Source organism: Anguilla anguilla, chromosome 3, assembly GCF_013347855.1.
Source record: "Anguilla anguilla isolate fAngAng1 chromosome 3, fAngAng1.pri, whole genome shotgun sequence".
In the NCBI taxonomy this organism is placed as follows: domain Eukaryota; kingdom Metazoa; phylum Chordata; class Actinopteri; order Anguilliformes; family Anguillidae; genus Anguilla; species Anguilla anguilla.
This window is the reverse complement of record NC_049203.1, coordinates 62247172-62274334: the sequence shown is the minus strand read 5'-3', so window position 1 is coordinate 62274334 and position 27163 is coordinate 62247172. Positions and strand designations below refer to the sequence as shown.

At 48.3% G+C, this 27163-nt stretch overlaps 1 protein-coding gene across 4 annotated transcripts in view; it reads left to right on the top strand.

Moving 5' to 3' along the window:
* pcdh19 (protocadherin 19) overlaps window positions 1-17553 on the top strand; it is a 60105-nt gene extending 42552 nt beyond the window's left edge. For all 4 annotated transcript variants that reach the window (XM_035409065.1, XM_035409063.1, XM_035409064.1 and 1 more), the window contains exon 5: window positions 14822-17553. In XM_035409065.1, coding sequence (XP_035264956.1) covers window positions 14822-15399 — 578 coding nt within the window. In that variant the 3' untranslated portion in view covers window positions 15400-17553. The remainder of the gene's footprint in view (window positions 1-14821) is intronic.
* The last annotated feature ends 9610 nt before the right edge of the window (window positions 17554-27163 follow it).

Here is a 27163-nt window from a genome sequence, read left to right as displayed (position 1 = left end):
CCCGGGTCAGAGCACCGCGGCCACTAAGAAGAGGTTCTGCGGCCGCCATCTCCGCCGCGGAGCCGAGCTCTACCGCGTCTCCCTTCGACCCTGCAGGCGGTGGACAAAAGCGCTCGCACCTCACAGAGGCGCGCCGCACGTAGCCGAATTCGCCGGTGTTTGTAAGCGACCGAGCGGGTTCCTTCAGGCCATTGGACGGCTAGGGACGCAGAAATCAGGGAGAGGACGAAGCCCAGAGGCCCTGTTCTCCGTTAGGGCCCAGAGAACCAAAACCTGTTCTCACCACAAACACAACCCCCCCCCCCCCCCCCCCCCCCCCCCTTTCCTGGCTGATCACATGACCTTGGAATAGTAGCACTGTAACAGCATCTCCTGAGCCACAGCCCCCGTGAACACGAGCTCGGCTAAGTCACCGCGGCTAATCGCCCGCTCTGGCGCGGCGCTTGCTATGGATAGCGGGGATGACAGATTGTTGAGGAAGCATGAAGATCGACTCGGTGCTTCCTGGCCCCGCAGCAGGGCTGATGTATCTCGCTGAAAGCCCTCATATCGACTGGGGCTCATTTTTAGACGATCCCCGGCGTTCGGTCTGCGAGGGGGGGGGAAACAAAGCGACGAATCCCATTCCTTATTCATGACGCCGTCGCGCGAACTTGCGCTAACGTCCCCTCGGCAACCGGGCGAATTGCGGCTGTTTGTCGAACACGCGTGTCTGTATAATTCATGAAGGAACGGGAATATCGTGAGATCAAGCCCATCCTGAACATGATAAGCTGATAATGAGGGGGATGAGGAATTATTGAGGAAGAATGAGAGAGAGAAAGAAAAAATAAAAGAGGGAAGAAACAGAAGAGAAATCTCCCAAGCTACTTGGCTCATGGACATAAGCTGTCTGTGAAAGGTGTGTGTGTGTGTGTGTGCGTGCGCGTATGTGTGCATGTATGTGGGTATGTGCGTACATGTGAGTGTGTGTGTGTATGTGCGTGCCTGTGAATGTGTGTGTGTGTATAAGTGTGTGTGTATGTGTGTGCATGAGTGTATGTGAGTGTGCATGTGTGTGCCTGTGAGTGTATATGTGAGTGTGTGCATGCGTGTGAGAGTGTGTATGTATGCGTGTATGTGTGCGTGAGTGTGTGTGTGTGTGTGTGTGTATGTGAGTGTGTATGCGTGTGTGTGAGTGTGTATGCGCGTGTGTGTGTGTGTGAGCGTGTGTGTGTATGCATGCACGCTGAAAGGACAGTGAGTGAGACAGAGAGGCTCAGAGGGGAGAGAGGCTCAGGGCTGTAATGTGAGTTGTGGGGCCGGGGGCAGAGCCTCCAGGCGCTGGTGGGGTGATTATGTGAGCAGATTGATCAGAGCTGAGGCAGGGCGTCTGTGGCACGCTGAGACTGCAGAAGGCGTCTCCAGGCCCCGCTCTCCACTGCCCTGCCACCCCGGCACCCCTCTGTCCCCGGACCATCTGCCGCCGCCCTGCGGGGGTCCTCGTAGGGGCGTGGCCTCCCTGTACCCTGGTACCTTCAGCATTCAGCCTCGCAGGTTTCAGAAGCCCCCGGAGCCAGAGGCACCCGCGGGTTTGGGTCGGGAGCTCAAGGGGAGGCGGAGGGGGGGGAACGGACCGGCGGTTTGGGTCGGGAGCTCGGGGGGAGGCGGGGGGGGGAGGGACCGGTGGGGTGTGGCTCAGCCTGCTTTAATCGCGCGCTGAGCGATGGGGGCCACGCCCGTGTCGCCAGAGAGCTCCGGGCCCCGCTCCAGCGCACCCCACGGTTTAATGGCCCCGCCGAGTCCAGCTCCCCGCGCCGCCGCCGCCGCTATCCGGATCGAGGCGGTCGCAATTCGGCCCAAGGCCGCTCCGAAGCTTAAACTGTCACCACGCCGACGCTGCCGTTGCCTTGAGCCAAACGATCCCTGCCCACAACCCCTCCCCCTACCCCCCAGCCTCGCCCAAACCCCCACCCCAATGCGGACCGGGCCAGGGCGCCGCATCCAGTTCGGGGCGACCCGGGCTCCTGTTTCTCTGATCCCTGGGTAACGGACACGAGGCACAGTTCCCCTGTGGGTCTGGAGCAGTCCTGGCAGCCCTCCACAGCAAACCACAGCGAAAACCCATTAACTGCGGCAGACTCTCACTTCAGAGTGAATTAACTCACATAATCACAGCCGGCTGGTGTAAAAACTCTAAAAACGCTAAAAGCCCCCCAGAAAAGGTGCGCTACTAAGGGCTACATTTGATGGGGGGAATTTTTTTTTCTCCTCTCTTTTTTTTTTTTGGAACCGTTTGACTTTTCAAAATATATTTGAGTGCCGTTTGTTTGCTCACAAGTCGATTCGCGGAGCTAACCCTGGAAACAGCACAGCGTGCCCAATATTCACGAGCTCTCTCTCGCTCGCTGAAGAGGAAGATTAAGCATACAGTCCACACTGTTTAGGGAAAATCTGCCATCTTCCGACAAGTACATTGTAGCCTGCAGTTTTCTACGTGGAATACAAAGAGGCGTTTATCACTGCAGCTGTGGACTGAGAGCCACTTCTCCACTGCGGCAGTACATGCCACTCTATTAACCCCGCCCACAGACCCACCAAAACAGCACTGGGGGGGAAAAATACTGTGCCTTACTTTGAGGAACAAAAGCCCGATTGTTGGATATCAGCTCTTCCCAGTTATTTACGCTATTTTAATGAGACGTTTTGATGCGTGTGCGGTGTTTTGGTCACCCCGTCTCAGTACCTCTGTTTCCCTTAGCTCCGTTACAAATGGAGCTAAATTAGCCGGAGTAAACCCGGTCATCTGCGGGCGGAGACCTGCCCTCCTGTTGTAATTAAAACGGTACACAAAAGGTTACCACCCTGGGCAGTCGCCATTTCCACACCCCCCGCTAAAGCTCATGTGTATTCAGCGAGAGCGGTTTACTTTCTTTGTAACACCGTTTCAGTGCGAACGACCGTTGCGGTCAGGTCCTCTCTTCAGACAAACGGGGGCGCGTGCGGTAAATCCGCCGAAGCGGTGCTGGGTGGCAGGTAGACCGCACACACCCCCCCCCCCGTAACCTGAACGACAAGCACAAGGACGCGGCGACGGGGGTAAGGAGACCTGGGAGTGATACACCTGCTCCTGGACTCCCTCCCTAATCAGCCTCTTCACCCTCCTCTCTGCTGCCCGCCCCTGTGCAGATGTGCTCCCCTCATTAAAATTCAGCTTAAAAAAAAAAAAAATAAATAAAATAAATCTGTCCTCCGTGAGAGGAGGGACACTAAAACAGAGAACAAGGGAAGCCAGGGCGGGTTATCAGCTATTGATGAACTATTGCAACACAGAGAAAAGATGGATGTCAGTACACCCCCCTGGGCCTGGGAGAGTCACCCCCACCCCTCCCAGGGAGACTAGCGGGACTGCTGATGTTACAACACTCCACCCCCCCCCCCCAACCCACCCCCCCACGCTCCCGACCACCTGGGGCGACCCCAACGCCACGCCGCCCCACCCCCCAGAGCTGCTAAAAAGCCTATTTCTCCATCCGAGGACATTCTGTCCCAGATTTAAGCAATCTCAGCGTGATAAAGGGCAGTACTCTATGCATTGTGTATGTTGATTGAGTTTTTTTTTTCTTCTTCTTCTTCCCCACCCCCCCCCCCATGTCAGACTTCTCTATTTACTATCCAAGGTCTTTTCTATTTCTTATGGAAAGGACTGAATTCAATCACTTCAACCACTGGGCAGCCAATTAACCTTTATGATTTCAGAGCCTCCCTCTCAGCCCCTTAGAAAAGAGGATAAAAAGCGATGGAAGAGGTTGGCTGTTAAGTTTAACGGCAGGCTGGAAATCAACAGAATGGCTTTTTTAATGATGCAGCCCCTTGCATGTAAAGCCAATAAAAGAATACACTGGCCTAGAACAGACCGTCACTGGTGAGGTGTACAGAGATCACGGAAGGAAAAACAAACTACCACTGGCCATATTGCATCTTCATAATAATAATAATAATAATAATAATAATGGTCAGACTTTCGTTAGACTAGATATTAGAAATTGTAGTAAGCACCTACATTGTAAAAGGACCAAAATACCCAATGTCAAACAACAGAAAATCTTGTATTGCATATATGCATATATTAATATTGTATTGTATCGTATATATTTTATGTGGTACAGTACATGCATCTATTAAAGCACACACACGCACGCACGCACGCACGCACGCACGCACGCACGCACGCACGCACATATACTGTATATATGTAGTCGTCAACAACAAAAAAAGAAAAAACAACCCTCCATGCAGGCTAGGCTCTGAATTTCCAGTGCACACTACTTTGCAGGTATCAAGCTAGACTTCACTGGCTATCTAGCCCACTTATGTTCCATGTTTACGGCTAGACGCTAAGCTAATAGAACCGTACTTAAGCCTTGCGTACATTCAAGGGTTGGTGTCGACAAAGTACTTAACTGGCTTCTTTAGACTTAAATATGACCGTCAGGCCTGAGTGCCTTGGGCCCACCGGTAATGGGAAAAATAATGGCACACACTGTAGAAAGGAGAGGGACTTTTACTGGCCGTATAGAATGATAGAAGGTAAGAATGTGTATACAAGCTGTGGCTGCAGGTGGATATAAAAAAAAAAAAAAATGTACCTCACGACACGATAAATATCGATGCTGTGCAAGTTTCAATTTGGGCAGTAGAACTATATTCCGATTTAAAAAAAACACTATTTGTTGTTGTTTTAATAAATAACTAGCAGAGGGGCTGTATTGAAAATGGTTTAGGGGAAAGTGCACAAGCGAGTCAGTCAATCACACATTTGCCGAAAAGACTGAAACGATTTGCTGAGGCTGCTGGCCCTCCCCCTACTCCTCTCCGCAGCCCCGATTGGCTGACGAACCCCAGTGCTCCGCCCGTCGTGACTGACACGTGCCCCCTCGTCCCGCGTATTTGGCGCACGCCAGCACTGCCTCCAGGACGGGGTGTTCCCCAGCTGCGGCAGGGGGATGCTGGGTGCCAGGGAGAGGGGGGGGGGCGCCCCCAGGGCAGGCTGAACTGCAGCTGAGCCGCAGAGGGGTTACCGTGACGCCCCAGGCTCTGAGCCTCTGCCACGCTCCCCCCGGCTCTGCCTCGCGGCGATGCCCGCCCCTGCCCCCTCCCCCCGCCCGCTACGCATAAGGGCATTTAATGCCACAGCCTAGCGTGCGACCTCAAGCTGGCACCAGGGCTGGGGGGAAATCCAATTACGAGCAGCAGCACAGCCTCACATCGCGCTTGGCTGAGGCCTTCCCATCCCCTCCACCCTGACACCACCGCGCCCCCCCTCTCCCCCCCCCAATCCCTTTCCCCCCATGGCCGTGTTCAACAAATCTTAAAAGATGTGTGTGTGTGTTTGTGTGTGTGGGTTCATCTTTCAGCTTCATTAGTTTCCCCTTTGCAGGCTGCGCGAGGTGATACCGGAAATTTCCGTTGTAGGGGATTTCTGCGGCTGGGGGACAATCCCCTTCTGCGCCTCTCCCGTTGCAAGGGCTTGTGGGTAGAGCGGGCGGCGAAGCCCCGCTCCGCAGCGGTGATATAGTGAGCTCCGCGCACAGCAGGCCTTTTCATTTGCGAATGAGCGCGAGCCTCAGAGAGATGCAGCGTGCCTCGCCCCCGCCAACAGAACGGCCTCTGTTAATTAAGGAAATAAAACACCCTCACATATCCTCCGTATTAGCCGCATATTCTTTTACTCCCTTTCAAATTTTTCCGCCGGGCCAGGGCTGGTTCGGAATTTTTCCGCCGTTTCGTCTCCACCCGGGAGAGAAGTGAAGTAATAACAATAAAAAAATAAAAATAAAAAAAACCCTTTTTTTTTTTTTTTTTTGCAGCGCGCAAAAAGGGTCAAAACAATCTCACACTGTGTTTCTATGCTTAGACGGCTGTGGAGGGAGTCATTACACATCTCACAGTGGCTGCGGCTCCACCTGGCTGGGGGGGTGGGGGGGGGTTGCCGAGCGACCGCCCCGCTCGCCGCAGCTGTGCGCCGGGGCCACGGCGTCGGACAGCGGTGCCCCCCCCCCCCCCCCCTCCCCGGGGACGCCGCGGCGCGGCGCTAACGCTTCTGCATGCATGGGCAGCCGCCCGACAGTGCCAGCGTCTCGCATTGTCCCACTTCCATAGATTGTTAAAGAGAAGCAGGAAAAAGGAGAGAAAAATAACAGGATGAAATGGAGTAAGAGGAGGAGGAGGGGGGGAGGAAAAGAACACGGCAGCCCGAGCGGCGAGATAAAATGGAATGTGAAACGCGCGGGCAGGCGCGGGTAGCACGTTCGAGGCCTGAGCGAGGAGCCACGCTACATTAATTATGTAGCAACTCCATGCAAACAGGCGGCAACGTGCGAGGAGGAGAAGTCTGGAGGGCTTGGCGTTCTGGGGGAGGGGTTTGTGGCCTAGCTGTCAGGAGCAAGACGCATTGATTTCTGGAGCTAAGATACAAGTCCAGGTGGGGTTTTTTGGCAGATTGACACTGGGGCATTTGCATTCATTTCTACAGAGTTTAAGAAAACGGTTGGAAAAAAAAACTGATTTATAGTTGCACAGTGATAAGAAACCACTGGACATGTGAATTAATCAAAGGCTCAAAACCAATTTCTCCAAATCCATGAACTTGCATCTTCCTTCACAATTTTTCATCCTGCAATTCCATCCATATGAAAGTGACAGGATACTACCCTAGCTGACAAAAATAATATACCGGAATAATATAAAGAACTGGCAGCTTTGTGTACATAACAGGTTTGTGCTGGCAGGTTTGTGTTCTTAACTGAACATTCTAATACAGGAAACTACCAGTAATAGACAGCAATGGAGTTCTAGAAAACTGGAGTTGGAATTTAGAAAGAAACACAAAACATTCCTAAAAACCTACTCTGTAAAGGGTTAAGATGAGGCGATTTAGTGAGATTTGCTTTGCACTGCAGTGCACTCACATAAAATGAATATGACATGCCTTCAGCAGTACCCTTTTAATACTACATATACAAGTAAGTGAACTGATCAATGATAAAGACATGTCTGTGGTCTGTTTGTCATAGCTGATTATCATTAGAGAGAAGCCTGGAGCCAGCCCTGCTATAATGGGATCTTTCAATACAACCCATAGCTCTTCATTATAATGCACAGTATTTGTGTTTGAAAATGTGTAAGTAACAGATCCCCCAAAGAGACTTCACCGAGGGCAGGGACTGAAAATAGGTCACGTGGATTATTTCATTATTTAACGTGCCCTGGCATATTAGCGTATGCTCCGATGGCAGGATGTTGATTCGAAGCAAAAGAGAAAAAAATACTGTTTAAAAAATAATAAATAAAATATGGCCTTCATAGGCCTCCCGAAACAAAGAGGGCCCTGGAGATTCAAAAACGGTACTTCAGCAATGTGCCTTTCTCATATCATTTCATCATCAGTGAGTGCACTTCTTCCCCCGGCCCGTTCCCTCTACCCCTGCCTAAATGGCTCCTTCCCTTTGCAGATACAATTTACTGCCTTCTTTGTCCTGGTCCTTCATTCACAGTCTGAGGGCTTTAGCGGGCGAAGTACCCGAGCGGCTCTGCCAAGCTTGTAAAACCGCAGAAGAAGAAGATGTCTGCTCTGCGGCGTACTTCAAGATTTCCACCGCGAGGAATCGGGACAGAAGTGGCGGGTTGGGGGAGGGGAGGGGGGGTGGAGGCGAGGCCAGGGACCGCATGGGCGCGCTTGAGCCGCTTGCCCTCGAGCTGCCCCGCCTGTACGGGCGCCCGTGGTGTGCGTGCCCCTGCCGGAGCCGCTTCCTCTGTGGTGATCCGCGCTTAACGAAACCCAGAGGAGTCGAGCGCACGGCCGGCGGCTCTCTGAAGCCCCGTCCCGACTCTCGCTTCCGGCCGGCCGGCCCGCCCGCCGAGGACAGCGGCCGCTCGGCGCCGCGGCTCTTTGCTTTCCTCGCGGACGCTTGCTGCCGGTTCTTACCCGGCTCCTGCATCACCCCTCTCTCGGGGGAACGCCGTCCCTCTCCGCTTCTCAAAATCTGTCGGACGAGAGTGCTGAGAGAGCTCCGGGCTAGAGGAGATATCTGCTGTGTCCTCATGCAAGCCTACAAATCGCCCACCTGTTTGATAGCATAATGTGGCTTAAACTCTCCTCCCCCTACCCCTATTCCTCCACTCCCTCCCCCCCCCCCCCCCCCACATCCTCTCCACCAGAAGTACTCCGTGTTCCCTCCCTCTGTAGGACAGCTGCATGCGAGCGGAGCCGGGTTCTCAGCCGTGAGCCGAACACAACCGACGCGCCCGCGTATCGCCGTGACAGCGAGCGGTGTTCATCGCAGCATCATCACAACAGCAGCCCATTGGCCCGCGCTGCTATTGCTGTACATCAACGGACGCCGGCGTGATTCATAAGACAAAGCTGCGAGCGCTTAGATCTGGAGCGGCAACGCGCAGCCGTTAAATAGATAGCGCTCGCTCGCGCCCGTTTAAAAATCCTCCGCGTCGTTCATCGATGCCGCTCCGGCGATCCGTTCCTCTAACCGGGACCCGCGTCGGAACGGTCAGCCGCGCGGGCGCTACCGGAATGTTCCGTGATTTACGGCGGCCTTTTATGCCAATTAATTAGAGCAGTTCTCGCGAAATAAAAAAGGCGGCGTGGTGTTGACCGCAAATAGAAGCTACCCCCCCCGTCGGCTAGCGTTACCTCTCAGAGAACCGCCGTGCGGCTTCCTCCGAAGCGATTAGCTGTCAGACGCGCTCACCGCTGGCAAAGCGGTCGAGATGGCGAGCCGCTCCCCGACAAATTGACTGGTGCTAATGTAAAGAAGTGGAAGCAGCTCGACGGAACACTTGATTTAGGGCCCGTAAGACATCTTTCGCAAGGACCACGAGTTGCAGTAATTTCCCCTCTAATTAATATTTAAACGCGAGGAGACTGGGGGAGCGGTGCGGAGCCCGGAGCCGGCTGCGGAGACGGACGCCGCCGCACGGCCGGGCCGGAGCACGTCAGAAAGTCACAGTCAGGTGAGGGCATGCGTGACCCGACGGAGACGGAGGGACGGGGGCGGGGGGGGGGGGGAAGAGAAGGACCAGGGCGTCGGCTTCATGCAGGAGTACGAGCGAGACTCAAGGGGAGCGGTGGACTTCTCCGGCAGGCACGGCAAAGACGCTCCTTCACCGTTTGCCGAACGAAAGACGATCTCGCTCTGTCTTGCGGTCCCAGTTGACTTGGTGCTTTGAGCTAAGGCCTCATTTATGACAGAGAGAAATGAGGCGTCTGGCCGGGGAACGGGGCTGGGCTTGGTCGCTCCCTGGTGGGTTGTGGAGGGTCTCTATTGCCGTATAGCCCATCTCTGGCCATGCAGAATCATCAATCCACTGCAGCCTGGCCGTTGCTCTGGTTTTGAGCCCGAATGTCCCACCATTTCTTCCCTGGCCCCAGGAGCAGGGACGATGCCACTTCCATTCAGAAGAGCTCTGCAGAGACTGCAGCAGTGACCAGCAGCGCTGTGTCTGTTCTTAGAGGGCTGCTCCATCAGCTGCAGTGTCACCTCGACGGTGCTGCACGCCGTGAGGTTCAGCAGCGACAATCTGACTGCTGAGTGGCAGGAGAGCTAGTGACAGTTCACACCTACAACCGTAAGCCAAAGCGCGCAAAAGAGTTCTGTCAGAATTAAGTCTAAACCTGGCCCCGGCTGACGGGTACGGGGGGGGCCTTGGTCACGTCCTCCAGAGGTTGAGGGATTACCGCGGCGATCGTGTCTCGCTCCTCCTGAGCCCGGTTCTGGCGCGTCTCAAACAAAAAAAAGCAGACTGAAAGAAAGGGAACGGAGTCGGCCGCAGTAACGTATGCCCTTTTCCGTCGCAGAGCCGATTGTTTGTTTCTCACACACACAGATCGGCGGCTGACACGTTGTTTTAGCCACTGGATACAGCGCCGGGGGAAAGGAAAGAGAAACACAAGGGCAGACAAAGAGCGCGTCTTACAAGTAAAGCCGCAGCCTGTGAGGAAACGGAAATGTTGTTTTATTCTTCCGTTCCTAAAGTGAAAATTGTCAGTTCGGTGCGTGTGTGTGTGTGCACGTAGATGGTAAATGGACTGCATTTATATAGCGCTTTACAATTGATGCCTCGCATTCACCAGAGCAGTTAGGGGTTAGGTGTCTTGCCCAGGGACACTTCGACACGCCCAGGGTGGGGGATCGAACCGGCAACCCTCCGACTGCCAGACAAGCGCTCTTACCTCCTGAGCTATGTCGCCCCCGTACTCACACATGCACATGTGTGTATGTGCGTGTGCGTGTGCGTGTGTATGTGAGAGAGAGAAAGAGAGATCCAGGGAAACACAAGGAGTAGACATTTCAACTTTGTTATGTTTTGCCTGTGCAAAGTCTATGATTATTCTGAGAGACCCCTTTGAACCTATAATACTGCAGGTGACCTTCCCAATTTGCAAGTAATTTCGTTTATTTTATTTATAGACCTTGTGTGATACTGAAGGACTGTTACCATATGATCACAAATGAAACGCATGACATAGCAGGTAAACTCTGAATTAACCTCATTTGGGGGTTCAAAAAATATCTTGAGCAACTGTAGTAAATAAATTCTCAATAAGTGGAAGGTAGAGAACTATAATATTCCTTGTTTTGAATGTAGAGAACCACTTTAAGCCAAGAAATGAATGTCAACATATTGAAAACACGGTTTGTGAGCTCTGCATTATTGTAGAAACTTACTCTTAACAGCCGCATCTGGCAACCTTTTGTCTCATCTGTAATTTAGTTTTAATACACCAGATATGAGATGTCATTTTAAAAGGGGCTTCCGGTCATGGAGACCAAAACCAGCACCGACAGGAAGCATCCCATTGAGGCAATCCTTAGAAGTACTGAGGATCCCTACACTGTTCTTCTTCTAGGAAACAACCTTCTCCCATGTGACCTTCTCTCAGAGCTCCCCCCCCCCCCGGTGCCCCCCCATCCTCTTTTACTGGATTACAGTCAGATTTCAACCTAGTAGTTATCAGTTATTTGGAGGGGAAAACGACTCTGTTTTCCAAGCCTGACGAGGGAGAAGACCAGTGGCTGCCAAAACGAAACAAGATTTCTGGCAACGGCTCAAAGAATCGCTGGAATCTTTTCTTCAAATTAACCATCATCCCTGTTGTGTTCAGGGATCCCAGCCCCGGCCCACCACTAATTTTACTCCCTTGGATAGATTAAGCAAAACAGCGAAGATGCATAAACACGTACACTGCAGAGGGATCCTAAAAGATGCCGTGTACAGGGAGGAAAGAAACTGCTTTGTAGATATTCTGGCATCTACAACTGCGACTTTCATTTAGGAGGAAGCTGAGGAATTCCACTGTGGCCATAGGACACCTTATTTTCATCAAAGGAATTAAGGCAGAATATTTCCGTTTGATAATGTGCTTGTTTTTTTTTAGTTAGAGCAGTTTAGGGAGTTGGATGAAGGCAAAAACGGGAGGATTTTACCCTGCAGATTTGAACTGATGTTATTCCAGGTAACTACAAGCATTGAACACGTTAGACTCCATCAGGACTCTGCAATACGTATTATTTGCCAACGCGACATGTATCTGGGCACACATACTTAAAGTAGTCCCGGATGGCACCCCTATTCTTTGAACCCTAGTTCTGATCAAACCAAAGCATTACATATTCGTCAGCTGTGTTGAGGGATTTGGATTCTCATGAATTCTCCCCCCCACACTATATTGTTTGAGTTTTATTCCTAATTCAAAACCATTCCGCTTCTCCTCGGAGCTGAATCAGTAATTGGGTATTAAAACCGAGATAGAGAATCTTCCCACCATTGTGATGCTGTTTCCGGTGTTCTATGCCGGTTCCGGGCCCTGATTGGCAGGCTCACATTCCTGATGATCTTTCAATAGGCAGTCACAGAATGGGGGGGGGGGGGGGGGGGAGAGGGCTTTTCTTGACACTGTGCTCCAGTTGGACCAATTGAACTGTCAGCAGAGCAGAACATTTAATTGCCCCGTTTGTTAGCATTAGGATCCTGCCTTTTTCAAAAAAGTTTTTCTTTTATCCAGAGTTCCTTGGCCTGGCATTTTTCATTTGACTTTTGCAATGCAGTTACTGAAGACCTTTGAGAGCAACATCTGTGTGTTGTGAGCTCCGAGCGGAGACAGGAAGCGAGAGCACTAAGTTAATGACGTTTCGCCGGCTTTCAGAAGGATAGTCATTTACAACTCAATCACTCCATAGGAGACCCCTCACTGGGATGGGGGGGGGGGGAAAGGAATATTCATATTCGGATGTTCCATGTCCTTCCCGGTACAACAGACCCTGTTCACTGCACAGCACTTCCCCTCACAACCTTTCCAAGATTGGAATTTAATAGAAATCTGTCAGATGTGCCACCCATTGAATGATTTCCACAATCCTTGGAAAGGAGAGGATTGTGGGAACTTGAAAATGGAAGAACTGACGTTTGACAGGTTTAGTCTCGGAGAAAATGGGTGCGGAGGCAGGTAGGCAAGTCAGATTCAGTCTCTCCATCTCCCTCTCTTTCTCTGTGCAGAAAGCAGGAAGGTTTACCCATGTTTCCATGGTGATAACATTGACGACTGGTGATGAAAAGGCCTTTCAGGACTTGTGTATGTTCACAAGGCCTGGTAATTACAGACTAAATTTCAGCCACTTGAACCCTTCCCGTCATTTCCCAATTTTTTGCTCTTCATGTGGTCCTATTTTTGTGTGCCGTCCTAGCATGCTTTGCGCACACGCACGCTCACGTGGGTGTGCTGCACAAACCTGCTGACCTCCCACACCAGCACCCCGAACCCCGCATTAAAGAAACACACACACACACACACACACACACAATGATTTAACGCGATCCACATCCAGAAGCGATCTCTGCCTGTCGCTTAAAAATTCATGTAGATATCGACGTCCAAATCTCTTAGCCGAGCCCAGTGACATTCCCCCCTGCCGCTTCCCGCTCCTTGACCCAGCGCCAGGTTTTGATTGGCCCCGATGGCGCCTGACAGGGCCGTGCTAAAGGGGCGCTCGCCCGCCGGCCCCTCAGTCTGTCTCATCAGATCGCGGTTTAAAGATGGCGGCGCTGGCGGCCGCGCCCCCCGAACGCCAGGGTCTGATCTTTAAATATCGATCCCTGGCCCCGAGCGGACGTGTCCCTCACAGTAGGCTGGGGGTGAAGCGGGGAGGATGGAGGAGGAGGGGGTGGGGGGGATGGGGGGGGGGGGGGGGGGGGGGGGGGGGAACGGATAATTACTAATTTTAATTGGGTGATTTGTCAAGCTGGGGATGCCAGACCCGTGGATGCACGCCGGGGTCGATGCCCGGCTGGCCGCAGGCCCTTCCTGTCACCTTGGGTCTCTGTGACCCCGAGGCCCCAACTTCCTTAACGCTTAACAAAACATGCGCCCGTCTGTCAGCCTCTGCTTTCATTCCATAGCGGACCCAAGGCCACCACTCCATTCATCTACAAAGGCTGGCTCACGCCTGTGAATCATGCTTCGCATTCACTATTGTTTTGTGCTGTGAATAGCAGTCCGTAGTAGTACGGGAGCTATATTTAACCAAACACGTTAGCGTGCTGTCATTTCACGACAGGACTCTCGTTGTTAATTATACTCGGCGTACAAACCTGGCTACTCCGTGGACGCTTTTGGACTTAGCTGCCTGAAGCATGCACACACGTTTGCGTGAACACGTACAGGCTACCCATCTTGGACGTCCTTGGCGAGGCCATCTGTTCACATGGCCAAAGATGAAATACGTATGCAATTGAAAGACGAGGTTAAAAAAAAGCTGCTTCGGCAAACTGTTTTTATTTTATTTTTTTTAAATGGAGCTTCTCAAAGATGATTAAATGTGCCTCTTTTCAATAAAATAAAATGTAAAAAACAGAAGGAAAAGAGGACAACAGCTCTCCAATCCATGCGGGAGGGCTCTGCCTCATTTCCCTGTAACGATGCAGAAATCAGCTTGGAGGTCCTTCCCTCCGACACAACAAAGGGAAGAGCCCTAGTGGTAATACAGACTCAGATTACTCACAACAGCTTTAAAACATCATCACGTATTTATAACTCTGCCGGAGAGAGTGCAAGACGAAGCAGGAAAACAATCTGTGACTTTCGAGTCTTCCACCCCCCGATTTCACCGATCACTCGTTCCGCACAAACCCCGCCTTTCATCCGCATGCCGCTGCAAAAACAAAAAAAAACGCAATTACGCACGAGCCGAGAAGTGTACTTCTGATTTAACAAAACACCCTTTAATTTATACGGCAAAAGTGCCTCGATCATCAGTGCTATTCCGCCGCTGACTTCTGCCGCATGAAAATAACATGAGAAGCTGCCAGGAGTGTGTGCTGCGGCAGCAGCGGCAGCTCCGTAAATGAAAGAGAGAAAGCAAATGACATTTTAAAATAGATATGAGGGAGATTAACCTGGGCCGTCGGGATAGAGTCCTTATTATCTTCACACTCACAAGTCGCATGCGGGGTCTATAGTGAGGATTTCAAAGTCAAACGCTGGCCACAGTCTACTGATGTTCAGCGCCTTTCAACACTTAAGGGCCCGTTTCATTGACTGACTAAAGATTCCGCACACATTGTTACCAAGGCCTAAATTAGCTAATGACAGAAAGGAAACCGCACAGACAGCCCACCAGGCCTGGCGTTTCACATCCCCAATTTAGAGGAAACGCTGTGTTGATGAGTAAGTGGGAGGGAGCTATCGTTTTGGAGAAGGGTTTAACGCTTGAATCTTTGCCCTCTGTCTACCCCCCTCCCCCCCCCCCCCCCCCCTCGCCCCCCGCAGACGCCACCGAAGGCTTCCACTGCCAGGACGAGTGCCGGATCCTGGGCCACTCGGACCGCTGCTGGATGCCCAGGGTGCCCGCCCGCGCCAAGTCGCCGGAGCACGGCCGCAACGTCATCGCCCTGTCCATCGAGGCGCCCACCGTGGACGTGCCGCACTACGAGGACTGCGGCGCCAAAAGGACTTTTGCCACCTTCGGCAAGGACGGGCCCGAGGAGCACGAGCGGGGCGAGGCCAAGGCCAAGAGGACAGGCGACCCCCCGGCGTCGGTCTGCAGCCCCAAGGCCAACGGGGCGGTCCGCGAGGCGGGGAACGGGCGGGAGGCCACCAGCCCCATCACCTCCCCGGTCCACCTAAAGAGCCCCGTCTCCAAGGCGCCCTCCTCCTCCTCCTCCTCCTCCTCCGCCTACAACACCCTGAAGTGCAGGGACGCAGAGAGGATCGCCAACCACAGCCTCCTGCGGCAGCCGGAGGGGAAGGACAGCGAGCCCGCCGTCCGGGAGATCAACCAGCTCCTGCAGAACAGCCGGGACAAGGAGTCTCCCGGCAACAAGCGCCTGAAGGACATCGTCCTCTAACGGGGACGGGGAGACCAGGGGTCGCGGGGGTCACAGACTGCACGCTCATGCGCACACGCTTCGGACATGTCAGTGAGTGTGTGTGTGTGCATGAGAGCGAGTGAGAGAGAGGGCAAGAGAGAACTAGGGAGAGAGAGAGAGAGACCTGCAGCACAGCATAAAGAACGTAGAGGTCATCCAGAGATGGATAAAGAAGTCAAGTGCCCTGAGACATTTGCTGGAGAACAAAAAGGCTTCGACGTGGCTTTGTACTTATAGCAGTAATATCTCTAATTTCTCTTCATTTTCTCCGTCCAGGAAAAGGAGGGGTAGTGGGGTTGTGCTTAGACCGAATCCTACTTTTGTTAGTGTGTTTTTCTTTTTTCCTCTTTTTTTTCTGAGGGGGAAAAGTGAAATTCAGCCGGATTTGTTGGAGCACTCATGACAACGGATATAAAGTAGACTTGCCTTTTGAAAAAAAAAAAGAAAAAAAAAGACCTTTTTGTATTTTCTGATATGGCCTTTTTGGGTTAGCAGTTTGTGTCAGCTGCCAGATTGTTCAATGTTGAAGTAGACCTTTTTATGTTGATGTAAGACCCCAAAATGCAACAGCCGTCACAGAATAATTTCCCGGACTTCTGTTACAATCAGCTACTTTGCTCTAAATATATCATGCAAAGAATGGGGGGGGGGGGCAGAAGAAGAAGTACGCTGCTCATCTCATTCCTATTTACAGTTTCCATGTGTCTGATACCAGAACCGCCTACTGCTTACCCCGAAGACGTTCTGCATCGCAAAACTGTGAGGTCTTTGCCGTATTTATTTTTTATCACCGGCGGGGGCTAAATGAACTCGTATCAGCTGGAGTCCGCCGAAAACCCTAAGCGGGAAGGACAGATCGATCCGACGAAACGGAGACTGAGAAAACACTTGTATCTTTTGAATCTCCTGTGCCCATTCTTGATTGTAGCCAATTGGACACAGTTTACTAGAACTTTGTGCTCTGGTCTTGTACTTTTTTGAAATTCTGACTATTGGGCTAGGATAGAGGGGTTCGTCACTCACATGTCTTGCTATGTGAAACTCTGTATAGGGTTTACTATTATCTTTTTTTTAACCTGTTGTTATGTGACAATCCCTTTAACGTTTTGTTTGGAGAAAATAAACATTGGTGTTCAACTGAAGCTAAAGTAGCGTTTGTTACACAAACACAAAAAGAAAAAAAACATATATGCCAAAATATATTTTATAAATAATTTAAAAATGTATAATGAGAATATTTAATGCTGTGTAGTTATTTTATTAGTAAGTTATACTTGAAATTAACATTTTTTTCCTTTATGATTTTTAATTATGATTATTTTTTATTCTTAAATTGATCTTGGTTTTTTTGTTTACTGTGTTACCCCTGGCAACTGTTGACTTGCAGTCTACCTTGTTGTAAAAGAGTTTCTTATTGGTCAGTTCTTGTGCCATCAAGTTTCTGTGTGGGCAAATAGAAAAAGAAAAAAAAGACAAAAAAAAGCAACTTCAGCACCAACAGTAGTGTGTCAGTTCAATGAGCTTAGAGTGAGATAGCAAAAGAAACCAAAAAATAAATAAGATGCAAACAAAATATGACAACATAACAAAGTCGGTGGTTTAATCTTAATATTTAAGTAAAGGATAAGAATGTCTTGCAAGCTGATGATTCGATTCCACACATTTTGGAGCCTTCTTTTCTCCAAGAGTCTTAAAAGGGGCCTCCTAGTACTGGACCTGGGGTCCCAAAACATAGCTGTGAAAATGAAGATGGTAAAAATGAGAACAGACATGCTTAGCTCAGAAGCTGTGACTCTTTTCCTTCTTTGAATCAAGAGTTCGAACAGGGAGAAGAACCCACCTCCCCAAAAAACAAAAAAAATAACTAAACATTTACTGGAATCGTTCATCAGATGCAAGTACGGTCAGGAGGATCATTGTGTTGCAAAATGATACTAGCAAATGGGTTTTTTTTGGGTTGCTTTGCAATATAAACCACTTGGTAAAAGCTTGGAAAAATGGATAAAAAGTTTATAATGAAGAAGGACTTGTAGCTGAATGTTTCACAGGTCTCACCAACAGCTTCTGGCAACATGAAAATTGGAATATTCACTGAATGTATACAGCTGCTTATTATTAAACTATTAAATGTTCTCCACTTTGTCTCCTTGTCTTTTTAAATGGGTTTCTTTCTCCAGGATTACATACTTATTAATTTTCTATCAAATGGCTTTAAACAAAAAGCATGTGTTAAGAGAGGAAGAGATGACAGAAAGAAGGGGAGGACTGTGTGTGCATTGTTGTAAATTAATGAGCTTGACCCCAAAGTTCCACACATTGCAATTATCCATTTTAAAACAATCTTTTGTCCTGCAGTAATTCATTAAAATCGAAGATATGATCTGAATACCTCCTTAAAACTTTCCTTGAAAACTGTATTACAATGTATGTACTCTGATGATTGTTGTGTCCAATAACGTCTACATTCAAGGCAGGGACCGGCATCCCCGCTCTCTCGTTCTGAGAGTACCGTGACGCCATTTCGAAACCTCTCAATTCTCTAATTCTACGGATTAAATGACAGACCCACCGTTGGGAAGACGGCAGTAAATACCGTATACTGAAATCTGCCAAAAGAATGCAGCTCATTGGGAATGCTCCAGCCAAACAGAGTCTATTAGAAATGCCTGAGCCTTTTTAATTTGCGGGAGTGGGTGTAGGAACCATTTTAGAGGCATAAATCATCCCTGGGGTTTTTTGCCTCACAGATTTGATGCAATAATCCATCAAAACTGGAAAAAAAAAAGTAGATGATGAGATTTGTAACAGCAACCAACATTATTATTGGCTTTACATTGGAATTTAGCGACCGAATTACGGCGCTCGATTGGTTTAAACTGCACTTGTGGTTTGGAACTCGCTTTGTGCAACAGCACAGAGCATTTTCTTTGACCTCATACCACTAAAGGTGCCCTGAAACACTCGATATAATTTTTTTGGCTGATTGATTGTTAGAAAGAAGAAAAAAAAAACCCAACTCCCAACATTTCAAGGGGTGAAAACAAGAGCAAGCCGCACATATAGGAATGATGACTCCTCAGAAAAACTTGCGGAATGGAAAAACTCATTTCATTTCAAACAGCTGCAATCAAGCGGTCGGTGAGAAACTGTGAACGGGGAAGATTGCTCATAAGAAGAGAGATCACAGGATCTCCCGCACATCAGCAGTCGTTTGTTCGGTAACTGGGCTCGTCTCCCACTCGGTCACGGCCCTGGAGTGAGACACACTAATTGGGAAAGGAGGGCCTTGGGGGAGGGGGGGGGGGAAGAGAGAACCCAGGGCCTTAACTGATGGGGGTGGACGGGAAGGAGATAAGCATCCACCACACAGCTGTCCTTTCTGATAAGCAGAAGAGGCTTTTTTTTTTTTTGCCAGCCAAATTCATTTGCATTAGTGTCGGCCCTGCGGTGGTACAAACATTAAAGTTTGTTGAAATATACGTATGCAAGTCCTTAAAACCCATAGGCACTTTTTTGGGGTGTGTGTGGAGGGGGGAAGGGGGGGGGGGGGTTGTTCATTTCGCAGTGCTAGCAACCATATCCATGAGTTAATATGCCACATCGGTCCAATCACAGGGTTCCAATTCTTTGGTAAGAAAGGTAAGAAATTTATTTTATACTTTTATTGGGGACGATAAACTTTAAAATCAGACCGTTCCACTCTTCCCAGCCCTCCCCATTGAAAAAAAAAAGTAAAGTAAATGGGCTCAAACCTTTTCCCCGTGTTGCCATAGCAACAAGTCGACTCCACCTTTCCGTCGCTGGCCCTGAATTTGCGAGACGTGCCCGCGAATGCGGCCCGCCGTCCGCTCGCGCTTAATGGCGTCTGATTCCTGTCAGTCGGGGAGAATTCGGCCCCATTACGGAGAGATTTATATCAAAGGTCTTCGGGACGCACATCCTATTAATGTCCTATTAATGTTTCAATTATCATTTCGCCAAATGTAGAAAGGGGGAATCGGCGGACAATTAGAATGATTTATCTCCGAGGCAGATGTACACGTAAGGAGGATCAGAGGGCACCGTCCTCCGCTCATCTCGCACAAAACAGTTTAATGCTCGTGCCGCTTTTTAGTTTGCTTCCTTCCACTCGATCAGTGGCGAGCGATCGCCGTTCGTTCGTCGACCTCATTCTATCACGGGCCCGCAGCTCACAGCCTCGACCCGGGGCTCGGGGGAGGGGGGGAAGAGAGAGCTCGTTGTTGTCCACGCGATTAACCCCGAGCTGATTTTCAACCTCTCGTCCAGAGCGAGTGATATTGTTGGCATTCGATAAATTCGTCTTTTAAAAAAATATTTGTTGTTTGTTTTTGTTTTATTTTCACAGCGGTCAGAGCAAATAATGTTTAGGCCTCGCAATGTACAAAAAACATCGATATAAAAATCAACATTAAGCCTGAGGAATAGCAAGAAAAGTCAGTCAAAATCTGACTATTTATCTGGCTAGTTCCTTCTTCTTTTATTGGGTTAATGGTACGCATTTATTCAGTTTCTCTTGACAGCACTTGCTGCTGCTTTTTTCTCTTCCGCCTCTTTTTATGCATTTACTATACATCCACTTCTCAGCATTGGGTGAGTGTTTTTATATGAATAAGAATAATATATTTACACTTATTAAAAAGGACTGCCAAACAATATGTATCAGCAGTTTGCTATACAACTATTAAAAATGAAAAGCATGACTAGAATAAAGGCCTCACAATTGAATAAACCACAAAAAAGCAAAACGCACGACACACAATGACCTTTAAATGGCTTTCTAAATATAAGAACTCAGTGTGTCCAGCCAGGCACTTTTCATTCCCTTCTCCCATAGAGCAATGCTGGGTGCTTTTGAAGTCACATATATAATATTTTCCAGGTTAAAAAAAAAAACTAAAATAAAAAAATAAATAAATAAAAACTAAAAGGATCTGAGGAAGGGAAAAGGATACACCTTCCTCCCGAATCAACGTTCCCCATTCGCTCCGCTTGCAGGGAGGTCCATTGTGTAAGGGAGGTCGTAAATATTCAGGCTGGTTTTCCCTTTCCTTTTTTCCCCCTCAATCTTCCCGCTAATTGCGAAACAGATGATCTCTTATGCATGCAGATGAGGGAGCGGGCGAGCCGGCTGCCAGTTCCTCCACACAGCTCCTCTTTCATAGCGCAGTCAGAGCCTCAGCCCTTAATCTGCAACACGAGCAAGGCAGGAAGAACCTGCGCGAGAGCCGGACTGCCAAACAAACGCGGCTAACAGCAATCGTAAAAAAAAAATATTGAGGAAAAAAAAGAAAACTTAAAAAAAAAAAATGATTTCCCCTCTCTTTCCACGAGCGGCCACTCCCTTTAGCCCTCACCGAAAAGTGCCCTGTATTTAAAAAAAAAAAAAAAACGAAGTAGGGTGTCGTAAGGACGCTTGGCGGGAAACGGTTGGGCGTCTCCTCCGGCGGGGAGTATCGCGCGGTGGTGGCGGTAAGCCGTGCGCTGAAGCTGAGGGACCGGGTCCACGGGCGGGCGGGCGCATCGCTCCACACCTCCAGGCCCGGACATTATCCTCTCCGCAGGGGGGTAATCGGCCCAACCGCTAGCCCCCCCCCGTTGACTGAGGAGAGGCTGTCCGTCTTCATGAGGCCTTGGGGGGGGGGTCTAGGGGGACATCGGCGTGTGGACTTGTGTGGGTGGTTGGTGGTTGGGGTTGGCGGGTGGGAGACGAGCATGAACAATGTAGGCCATCACGGGAACAATTGCGGGGGGATGTTGAGTGTCAGGGAGCTTTATCATAGGCTTCATCAGTTCTGCAGTGTCAGCGTTCTCCTTTAGCGAGACGGTATGTCCAGCACCGTGAGTGGCACATTCCATTATGGCCTCATTTTCAAACGTATGAGGTATTGGGCATGGGACCTATGGACTGATAGGTATTGTGTTTACCTCCGTATTGGGAGAACAGCCGGAGAGGGCGGATTAAAAATGTTAGGCTGGTTATCATGCTTCTCCAGAGGTGATCCCCCAACCCCAACCCCAACCCCCCCATTAGCAGATGATATGCTCTCATAACAAGCTCACATTTTCCATGTAACCCCAGTGCTTCTCGCAAAAGTTCAGCCAGTTATCTAAAAGATGGTTATAACCTTGTGAGAATCAGCAGTTCCCTATCAGTCCGATTACAGCATGATTACTTGATGTGCTACATTTTTCCACTGACTTATGGATGTCCAATAACTCCAGCTGTAAGCCTCAGATTTTTACCTTGCCCATGAGCCTTGCCGAAAAAGATCAGAAGACCTTATTTTTCTGAGTCAATTGTCAAATGCCAGCAGTGGCGCAGGGTGCTGGCGAATTATGGCACATCCAGTTCAGCTCTGCTAAAGCGAGAACTCCAGGCTGTGGCCAACTGGGGCACAGCTGTAAAAGAGGCTGGCTTTTAGAGGAATAAATGACCCGCGGATGTGACAGAGGTTTGTTTTCATTGCGGCCAATCAGATCTGCCGCTCTCTCTGCCGTCAGTGCCACTGTATCAAGGCCATAAGCGAAATGGCAGTTTCACTGTGTCTGAAATACTTCGAGAGAAGCAGTCTTCACATGCGCATTTATGGAACCTCAAAAAAAAAAAAAAGCCTCTTCAGCCAGATGACATGGTCAGGACAGGCTGAGAACCAGGAGGCTTTTTTCATCTTAGCTGGATACAGAATGAAAGTATTGATTTATTATTTGTCATTTTTCCCATTGCAGGCAACCAAACACGTAGGAAACGCATACAATTTTGCCTTATCAATATCAAGCTCGGTTTAGAAAAATGAAATGTTTGCTTTAAAGTACTGTGTTGTACTGGAATATATGATGCACTTACAAAAAGCCATAGCTATGTTCAAAGAATGAAAAACATTAGCACTCCGAATTATTGCAAAGAAATAGCCCTGTTTAGTAGCAGTAGACACCTAGCATGGTTACACAGCACACATGCTATGTAAGCAAATGTATGCAACAGGGGGAAAAAAAGGAAAAAGTATCCAGATGTTTAAACATAGGCCTTAAACATAGCAGATGAAACGCATTTCAGCACTTTCAGTTTGTCCGCAATGAGAGTTTTTAGCACGGAAGATAGTTTTGTTGGAGGGAAACCAGCAATAGTCAAAACACATCACATCTAATTAATATGTTAATAACAGGTTTCATGTTTATTCACATCTGGGCATTATTTAGTCTTATTTTTTTTTCTTTCTTTTGCACATATTTGAGCATGTTACTGTGCAATCCTGTTGGGTCATGTACCCTGAGACGCCAACTAATAAACTCCACACTGCTTTCCGATATAAAGCAACACCAGTATAAACACAGTGAACCTAGACGGTGAACCCAGAATGTTCCGTGAGTCATACAATACGGCTTTGAATGACACTACGCCCCCAGGGGGGGTGGGGAAACAATAGCGAGCACTCTTCAAGTTCCGTGGCAATTCGGCCTGGGAAAATTCCACACTGGTAATGGGCACAGATCCGAGAGGCCAGATATCATAACCATTATAGATGACTTGATAAGAGCAAGCCCAGAGGCATCACTCCGAGTCTTATTTTTATTTTTCCCCTTCCTTCCTTGTCCGAGGGGGCCGGAGTCTTCAATAAGGCCTGCTTTTCAGCTGCCACTCCGAGGGGCCAATCAGATCCTGACCTCTGGCACTTTTCCGCAGACCTAATTGCGGAGAACGGAGAGCTGGAGCCTGGAGACGGGCGCTGTTGACCTCCTCTCTGGGGAACAGAGGCACCGATAGCAGGGGCGAGAAATTAAAGAGTCTGGCCTCTCGGCTCATCCGTTATTATCCGCCGACGCCGGGCAATGAATCTCCCTCTCTCTCTCTCTCTCTCTCTCTCTCTCTCTCTCTCTCTCTCTCTCTGCCGGTGTGCGCGCATTATCGGAGGGTTGATTAGTTGACCCAAACTCTCTCCACAGCCAATCGTTCGTTTTTACTCCGGCAAAAGGTAAGTTCACTGACCCTCCCTCCCTCCCTCCTTCCCTCCGGTCCGGAACGAGAGCGCAGTGACGGGTTCAGAGGAAACTTTCTGTGTTCGGTCAGGGAACGCCTCTCGTCTGAGCCCCCCCCCCCCTCCCCGCTCCTTCCCACCGGGTGCCCGAGAGGAGAAAGAACGTTGTGCGCATCGACCGAAAAACTCCCATCCATCGAACCCCTCTCTCTCTCCGCTCCCGCTGCGGACCCAACCTAAACCAGTCCCTTTGTTCCCCCGTAAAAAAAAAAAAAAAGCAACCTTTTTTACAAATGTGCCGGCGACGTCTGGAGAGATAACTGGAGGCAGCAGGCCCCGAACTAAAGCAGTTCAAGAAAGATGGATGATGATCCTGCGCGAGACCAAGCCTATTCAAGGAATAGCTGAAATTACAGGAGCATGTCACTTAAAATGTCATTCGCCACAATCGCTCACGTATTCACAGGTACAGAGGCCATAGGAGAAATATCTGTGGAGGTCTGCGGTATTTTATTCTCTTATTCTAGTATGAGTAATGGGTCTGCATTCTTCTTCTCTTTCACTACAGCTATGGGTTTAGGTCCTGAGTTTTTTCTTCTTTTTTTGTCATCCTGGTGACTCAGTCGGGTCTGATGCGCTGCAGTGAATGAAGGTTTATTGAGAAAAAAACCATGAACACCTATATACTTACTCCAAAGGACTGACCCAAATACCCCAGAGAGCCTCACTAATCAAAATGATCTCTGAAATATTTTCATATGTGGTAGATGAAGAGAAGACAGGTACGCTTAGTGAGATTAGCTGACTGGAGGCCAAAAAGAAGAATGGACTGCCAGTTATCCTACGTCCAAGGAGACTCCCAGGGATTGTGGAAGGCAGCATTCATGAAATGTGAAAATGCTGCGGGATAAATGTGTGATAAATCAATATTTTTTCACCATTTCAGTAGATCGGCAAGGATGAAATACGCAGCTGAGCATCTATCATTCATCTCAGTGTGCATCTAGCATCAATAACTGAAACGTTTGCAAACAACCTGCCATCGAGAAGCAGCATGTATACTGCATAAGGAGAAAGCGGACTATACGTGTGAATTCTCGTGACTACAGGCAAATAACAAACTTAAAACATATAAGGATAATACCCTTTATAATCAGTTGGATTCATTTCAAAGCATTTTCCTGTTTGCTTAATATTATTCCCTCACTTACACTCAGCTGAAGCTTAAATTCTCTTTCATGAACAAACAGTAACAAGATTAACACTTGTCTTATATCACCACTTGCCTTAACCTTCTCATGATGATTACAGATTCCACTGCATATTGAATTCATTCTCTGCTTTAATTGTCATGTTGCAGCACACAATTTGAACATTCCAGTCTTTACATATCCTTTATTTCGGCCAATGAAAACTAATCAAATCAAAATGTATTTATATAGCGCATTTCACAAACGATTGTCACAATACGCTTCACAGACAATCCAGGCCTAAACCCCCACAGACAGAGACAGAGACAGAGACAGAGACAGAGACAGAGACAGAGACAGATTAATACAACGGGTAACAATAAACAAAACACTAATAGCATGACCTTTTGCCCGCAAACAATTTTTAATACACGTAGGCTCCCATTGATCACGATGTTGCATTTGAGTGCATTTTCTGTTTTTGAATGCTTGCCAGGTGGTTTCTTGAGAAAATTGTTAAAAGAATGAACAAAGGGATATTTTTTCTTTGTTTTCTTGGTCTTTGTAGAGCCATTATTTTGATTAAGGCTTGCAAGTACCAAGACAAACCTCCCCTCATTTTGTGTGAGTGTTTCCATTCTTATCAAAGGGATTTGCACAGACTTGTAGCAGAAGAGAAACAGCACAGTAAACATCCTTTCCAAAGATAAACCCTGTACCTTATTAATTAGTACACAAACTACTGAGGGGAAATAGGTTTCGGGCTCAAGGTTAGTTTGAAAAGAAGATTTAATTCTCAGTATGTGTAAGAGATCAGAAGCATTCAAAGCAAGGGTCAGTTGCTTTTCTCCACAGTTATTTCTCAAGGTTTCCAAAAAGTTTTTTTCCCTTCATCCCTTGAAAAAAAAGGTCACAAACCCATTTGGTTTCATTGTCGAGTCAAAGTGAATCCAGGCCGCCGTCTTCTGAATATGCAGAGGAGAATTGTGCGGCTGCCAACATTCCAAGCCAGGTGTGCTAACGTAGCTCATGAAAGCAAGAGCACATGGAGAGAGCACGCTCAGGTGAAAGAGTAGTGGCCTTTATGTAAATGCAAAACGGTTCAATCTGTTTTCATACCGTACCTGGGGTGGTATGCTCACGCGTTTTCTTCGATAGTGGCGGTGTGAGAGCCAAGAAACACACTTTGTGAGGTGTTTTACGTGCACTTGAGTCCAGAGGTCAAAATTGTATTGCATGCACATGGCATTAAAACAATATGTGCTAAAGTGACTGGATACAAAGCTTATTCCTTATGCTGTTGATATTTCATAAGTTCTAAACTTCTCCCGTACTACAGAGGTACTAGAAATATTAATACGGCAAGTCGGATCAAGCGGTTGCAATAAAAATTAGGCTGGTACAATGGCATCAACTGCTGTTTACACAGAGGTTTAAAAACTAACAGTTCATTATACAGAAGTAGCACACTGTTAATTCGCATTATATTGACAAAGCCGCATCAGGACGCTATTTTTTTTTCTGGCTCCATGCAGTAAAATTAAAAACGCAATGAGACAAAAATGCTAATGAGCGGTTTTAAGCTGAATCAGCATTTTCCCCCTGATCAGGCCAAATTATTGCATGGCAGTGTTTTGCTTTGAACAGCCAGTGCATATTGTGTACACCAGGTTCTCAATGAACACAAAATTCAAATAAGACGTTATTTCTTTGAATAAAATTGTAATTAGCTTTCTGTAAAACTTCTTTAAATTAAAGGTACCTGTTTATGGGGTCACACAGTATTGTTATTTGTGTTACTACATTAGATCCACCTTGCCCTGATGTTTATCACTGTGATTATTTGTTGTTGTTTTGTTTTGCTTTGTGAGTATATGGAAGCACACCATTTGGCCTGGACCAGTGGTGCATGTTTATGTATTACAGACCGCACGGATAATGCCACTACATCTAAAATTACTGTCTCAGATACAGCAGACAAAGAGCTGATGTATCACGGCCACAAACAATTTAGTCCAATATTATTATAATTAATTTAATTTTGCTGTCTTCTGTCGTGAACGAGTCCATTTTTGCATCACTAAAGAGGTTATTGTGGATTTGACAGTGGTTGCAGGTCTCCCCTACACAAAAAGTACAGATTATTCCAGACTGTATAAAATCTAGTAAAAAAAAAAAAAGTGAAACGACATCAGTAGGGAGCACTGATATGTTTTATTGGGTTTATTTAGGCTGACCAAGGTTCCTCGGTCTACCAATTAGTTACTCCCAGCAGAGTGCTAAGCTCAGTTGTCACCAGTTAAAGACAGGCCTCGCTGAGTGTTAAATCAACTCTTACAGAGTACATGTGGGTCCCTATTGGACTGAAATGTGCTCTTTAAGAGCTGAATTATCACTGGGCATTTTACTGAATACTGCATGGTCTGTATGTGAAAAATGGCTTGTTGGAAGAGTAAAAATAAATATTCTAATTGCTTATTTGCACCCAAATGGTGGGTAAGACATAAGAATGTGAAAGCTCTCTATTAAAGGGCAGTGCCCCTTTCAGTGCGAGCACAG